At 52.4% G+C, this 5,556-nt stretch overlaps 1 protein-coding gene across 1 annotated transcript in view; it reads left to right on the forward strand.

Annotated features, from left to right (window-relative positions):
- Nucleotides 1-792: 792 nt before the first annotated feature.
- The window catches only part of svila (supervillin a), a 48,918-nt gene continuing 44,154 nt past the window's right edge, over nt 793-5,556 (forward strand). Inside the window, exons 1-2 of the mRNA XM_079754640.1 lie at nt 793-893; nt 4,297-4,360. Of these exons, the coding sequence (XP_079610766.1) occupies nt 836-893; nt 4,297-4,360 (122 nt within the window). The 5' untranslated portion in view covers nt 793-835. The remainder of the gene's footprint in view (nt 894-4,296; nt 4,361-5,556) is intronic.

Here is a 5,556-nt window from a genome sequence, read left to right on the forward strand (position 1 = left end):
TGTCTGACGGGGTCATTGTGACTTGAAGTCTCTCTCTGGCTCTAGCTCTTTATTTCGCTCCAGCTCTCTCTCTCTCTCTCTCTCGCTCTAGCTCTCTCTCACTCTCTCTCTCTCGCTCTCGCTCTCGCTCTCTCTCTCTGCCGCGCTGCGCTAGTTTATCTGGCACCACACTTCTGTCTGTGTGCCAGGGGACCCCAGCTCTCCCCCTGAGTCTCCAAACTCGCTCTCTCGCTCTCCTCCCCTCGCTCTCTCACCTTCTGCCTCGTCATTCTCCCGGGCGCTGTCGCAGGCTCCGCTCGGGCCGTTGCCTCCTGCTGTTTTTAGGGGTATTATGGGATGGGGCCTGCTCTGCTTTTCTTGACTAATGAGCTTAGCCTTTGACGGGGCGGCTCGTTCAGCTCGGGTCGGTCTGCAGCTAGAGGGGCTCGTCTGATGCGGTCGGAGAGGAGAGGAGCGTGGACATAGCTTCAGACCACTGTTTACTACGTAACCCCTCCGCCGCCTCCTCCTCCTCCACCTCTTCCTCCCTCCCCTCCTCATCTGGCAGCTCTCTACTCTGACTCTACCTGAGCCCTCCTCCCTCTCTCCCTCCCTCCCTCTCTCCCTCTCTCTCTCTCGCTCTCCTTCACTGCCTCAGATCCAGGGCAGTAAGTTACTGCGTTTGTATCTGCATCCCTCTCCCGGGCTGCAGTCTGTCGCTGCCCCTCTTTCCTCTCTCCCTCTCTCCCCCTCTCTCTCTCTCTCTCTCTCACCCTTATCTTTTATCCGTCCCTCTTCCTCCTTGTTTACCGATCCTCTTCGTTCTTCTTATCTGAGCCCTCGTTACGCCGCCAAAATGTATCGGAACCCGTGGATTTCGAATTACCTGAGTCACGTCAAGTTCTGCAGCCAAGGTAAGAGCAGGACAGACGGCTTCTTTCTTCCAGAGAGTGAGGCAGGAATCAGAGGTGCAAGTACAGAGACTGAGCCAGGGAGCTGAGCGGGAGCTGCAGTCTCTCCCTCTCTGACTCTCTGTCTCTCCGTCAGCATGTGTGTGTCTGTGTGTGTGTGCGTCTCTCGCTCCCTCTCTCTGTCTCTGACTGTTTGTCTGTGTGTTTGTGTCTCTGTCTCCCTCTTTTTGTTTCCCTGCACGTGTGTCTCTCTCTATATATCTCTTTTTGTGTGTGTGTCTCTCTGTCGATCTCTCTGGGTTTGTCTCTTTCTGTGACTCGCTCTCTGGGTCTGTCTCTATGTCCATGTCTCTCTCTCTGTGGGTCTCTGTCTCTCACTGTGTGCATGTCTCTGTGGGTCTCTCTCTCTCTCTCTCTCTCTCTCTCTCTCTCTCTCTCTCTCTCTCTCTCTCTCTCTCTCTCTCTCTCTCTCTCTCTCTCTCTCTCTCTCTCTCTCTCTCTCTCTCTCTCTCTCTCTCTCTCTCTCTCTCTCTCTCTCTCTCTCTCTCTCTCTCTCTCTCTCTCTCTCTCTCTCTCTCTCTGTGTGTGTGTGTGCATGCTGGCCCCGTTGCCAGACGCGCGTCCTTAAGCTGTGTGGGCGTCCAAGGACGCCTGTGTCGCAAGAGAGGAGGGCAGCGTGACCGTGCAGTCCCTCACAGACGTGTGTGTGTGTGTGGTTGAAGTCTTTCAGCAGTTCTGTGCCCGGAGCAGCAAACCTCTGTCCAAATCTGAAAGTTGTTGTGTCTTGTGTGATGCAACAACTGTGAGGAACGAGCTCCGAAACAAACCAACAGCGCAGCGCAGCGCTGGGTACAGCCTGCAGGCTGAGCCGAGTGTAAACTCATTATGGTTCTCATAACAAAGGTGGTTTACCAGGCCCTCACCGCTAAGTCGACGGCTAGCGCAGCCAACAGACACTCAAGAACATGTGTGTGTGTGTTGGGCAGGGTTAAGGAGTGACACTGATTGGGTTGCGCTTTAATCCCAGTGTGGGGGTTAATCTGAAACCTGTCATTTGGACACACAGGCACGCTCACACACACACTGGTTTACTTAGGAGTGTGTGTTTGGTTCCAATAGGACCGTGGGTGTGTATCACTTTAAATACTGGATGTCTACTGGCTATCTTTCTCTGAGGTATACAGTTAAAAAGTGGAACCCAATCTGAATTAAAGTACATATTCCCACGTGTATAAAGCATGTAATCCATAAATAAAGGACTGCCTCCGCTCTCGTGGAGGACAGTTGCTCCGGCGTTCTTCACCGTCCTGTGGTCACCCTGAACAAACGTTCAGGGTGACGTTTTTTGTTTGGTAAAAGCTCCATCGTGGACGTCTCGGCTCTGCACTCTGTTCCAACATGCTCGCAGACACACACATTCACACACACACACACACACACACACACACACACACACACACACACACACACACACACACACACACACACACACACACACACCGCACCGTTGAGGAATCTCCCACCCCCCTCGCCCCTCCAGGGCACACGGGCTATAGTATTCTTGGGGATTACAGTGTCAAAGGCAGCCGGCCGTGTGTGAGGATGGGGTGGAGGGTTTGCGCGTTGTGTCTGGGGTGACTCATGCACCCTGTAGGGGCTGTGATGATGTGTAGGTTAATGAGATGGTACCGCTCCAACCTGGCTGACAAACAGAACAGACAACACCTCCCCCCCCCCCCCCCCCTTAACCCCCCACAACCCTCTGACGCAGTATTGTATGTTGTACTTCCTGGCATTTAATGCACACACTTATTGTATGTTGTACGTCCTGGCACTTAAAAATAGTACTTAGCATGGTTTTGCATATCTTATCTATCTCTGTTGTATACGGGGAATGGGTTAACCTAGCGATTGTTAGTGGTTCTATGAACATCCTTACTACTGAAACGACAGCGATATATTGCTTCTCCTTCATCTGACTAATGTACTTATTGTAAGTCGCTTTGGATAAAAGTGTCTGCTAAAATCCCTTAATGTAAATGTAAACACCTCTATTGCTGAGTCAACAGAAGCTAATAAAGGCATTTCACTAAGGAATAATTGATTGAGTTATCAATGCATGACTTGTATTTATCAGCGTTTTGTTGTGGTTTACAGTTCTTGTGCTCCATATTTGATTCCCACCCTGTTGGAAGGGCCTTGTTTTTGGTTTAATACTTAATATTGTTGTACATGCTCACTTTTCTATGCTTTGACTTTACAATTGCAGAGAGATATTTTCTTCTGCTGATTGTTCAAAAAAAAATCTTTTTTTAGTATCTTCTGCTTACACAAATGTTCTGGTGAATAATGCGTGCGCTCAGCACTCCTGACTGATGGAATCTTCTGCTTCCTTGTTATGCTCTCTTCCCCCCCCCCCCCCCCCCCGTGGGGCTAGGTGGGGTTGTGTACGGTGGGGTGGGGGGCTGGGTGGTGTTGCGTAGGTCGTCCCAGAGCTGACCCCAGGGGGGGGGGGGGGCGGGCTGGTCTCCAGAGAAGTGGAACCACATGTTGGTCCCAGCAGAGCCTTATCTGGCTGAACTCCGTCCCAGGGCGGCCAGACCAGCACGTTTTGAGGAGGCTGTGGAGTCCATAACTCAGCCCGCCGCTGACGTCAGGGTCCCGCTGAGACCACCAGCATTCCTCCAACACTCTGCACTCAGGCTGCTTACACGCCGTCACACACCTGGAGGGCTTTGAGTTGTATAAGACTTTGAAGGTTCAACTTTCGTCACACACACACACAGACACATACTCACACACACTTGTGGTCCTGGCAGCGTGAGAAGGACGCCCCCCCCCCCCTAAATCCATCCGCTCCTGAGTGGTTTATCACGGGGACGTCAGGTCTTGGCTGGTTCTCCGTGGACTCCGTCTCCACGGGCAGGCCTCTGGCTCCATGACTGCATGCGGACCGCCCTCTGCCGCTGGCACACTGCCCAGCTGCACCACCTTGATGTGTGATCACCCCTCACACACCCCCGGTCTCAACGTACGCGTGTTGGGGCGCTTTGAGCGATGTCCTCATCGACCGCACACAGACCCGCACTTAGGTGTGTGTGTGTGTGTGTGTGTGTGTGTGTGTGCGTGTGAGTGAGAAACAGCTGTTGCTGAGCGCTCACCAGTTGTTGTTCCTCTGGATACTGGCGGTAGCAGCGGCCATGTTCGTGCCAGCCAGTGTCATGGCGACCGGTGACTCATCGTGTCTCATGTGGCCGTCACCACATCCAAAGACGATGGATCACAGGGGGGAGCGTTCTGACGAGTCATTGCGGTCGCGTCGTTATTGATGTGCCCAAGAGCATTTATTAGACGCGGGCACAAAGGTTTAACTCTCTCTCTTTATCGTCTGCTGCTTTCTTTACAGGACTTGGCGGAGAGACTCCGGCCAAACTTGGCAACCCGAGATCATTCCAGAAGAGGGCTCTAAGGTGAGGCGTGTTTTACTACTTCTACTCTACAACGGTTCATTCAGAAGGTTAAGCGCTCGAACTGTTTTCTATTTTAACTCTAATTGTTACTGCTGTACGTCATGAAAATGCGATTGTCAGTCAGACTATTGTCCCGCTCCACAATTTAAGTTGTATTTTCCCTGACGTGAACGTGAATGGTTGGATCTCTCCTCTAAATGACGATTCACAGAGCAGTGTCAGTTAGTGTGTCAGTGTGAAGAGTCGGCTTGAGGTAACGTCTCCGTCAGCGACCATAAAACCGTTTCTTTGATTTATTGATCATGTAGTGAGCTCTTTGTTTGAGCGATGGTCCTACCAGGCCCCTTACCCGGGGCCCTCAACCCAGACACTCATCCAGGGCCCTCAACCCGGGGCCTCTTCCCAGGCCCTCACCCCGGTGGACCTTCACCCGGGGGGGGCACCTCATCCACTCAGATCTCCTCTACTCCAGAGACGGGAGTCTGCATCGCGACTCGTTTTGCAGCCGGGGGTCATCAATCACGGCCCGCTGTCAAGGGCTGTGAAGGATAAAGTGAAAGATTAGGTTGAAGCGTAGCTCTGCGGCGCTAACGTTAGCAGGCGCCGTCAACACTAACAGGTCTCTTGTGGGTGTGGGCCCATGATGGGTTTCAAACCTGCAACCCGGCCTCGCACGTAATTCAGGTCACCTCTCCTGCTATATATTAATAACATTTCAACATATATAAATAGAGTAGTTTCCAGTGAGGAGCAGGGACGAGAGGACACCACGCTGAGTTCCTCCACCCTGCCTGGGGTGTCGGGTGCAGTGGTAAACTTAGCAGCTCTTTACAACCTGGCTTTACATTGTTGGAAACGGGCGAGCGGTTCAAAGCCCTCCTCCCCGCCACTGGACAGGGAGGAGAGGTCACGGTGACCGTCAGAACGCGGCGTCCGCGGTGCTGAGAATAGAGAGGAGTCCGGATTCCACCATGTGGTGTCTGGACGTTCCCAGGGTCCGAGTGTGGCGCTCGCACTGACGGTAAAGCTGTTGGCTGCTTTATAGCATTGCTGATGTGTGTTGATTTGATATCTTCCAAAGTCAGCCAGTGTGGCTGCAGCAGCTGTGTTTTTATGATCCTGTGGAAAGGCAGAATGATGCATTAAACTATTGGCCCCAAACTAGTTGGAAGTCGTCAGGATTCTTTGCAGGAAGC

The sequence above is a fragment of the Pollachius pollachius genome, assembly GCF_949987615.1.
Source record: "Pollachius pollachius genome assembly, chromosome: 17".
NCBI lineage: Eukaryota > Metazoa > Chordata > Actinopteri > Gadiformes > Gadidae > Pollachius > Pollachius pollachius.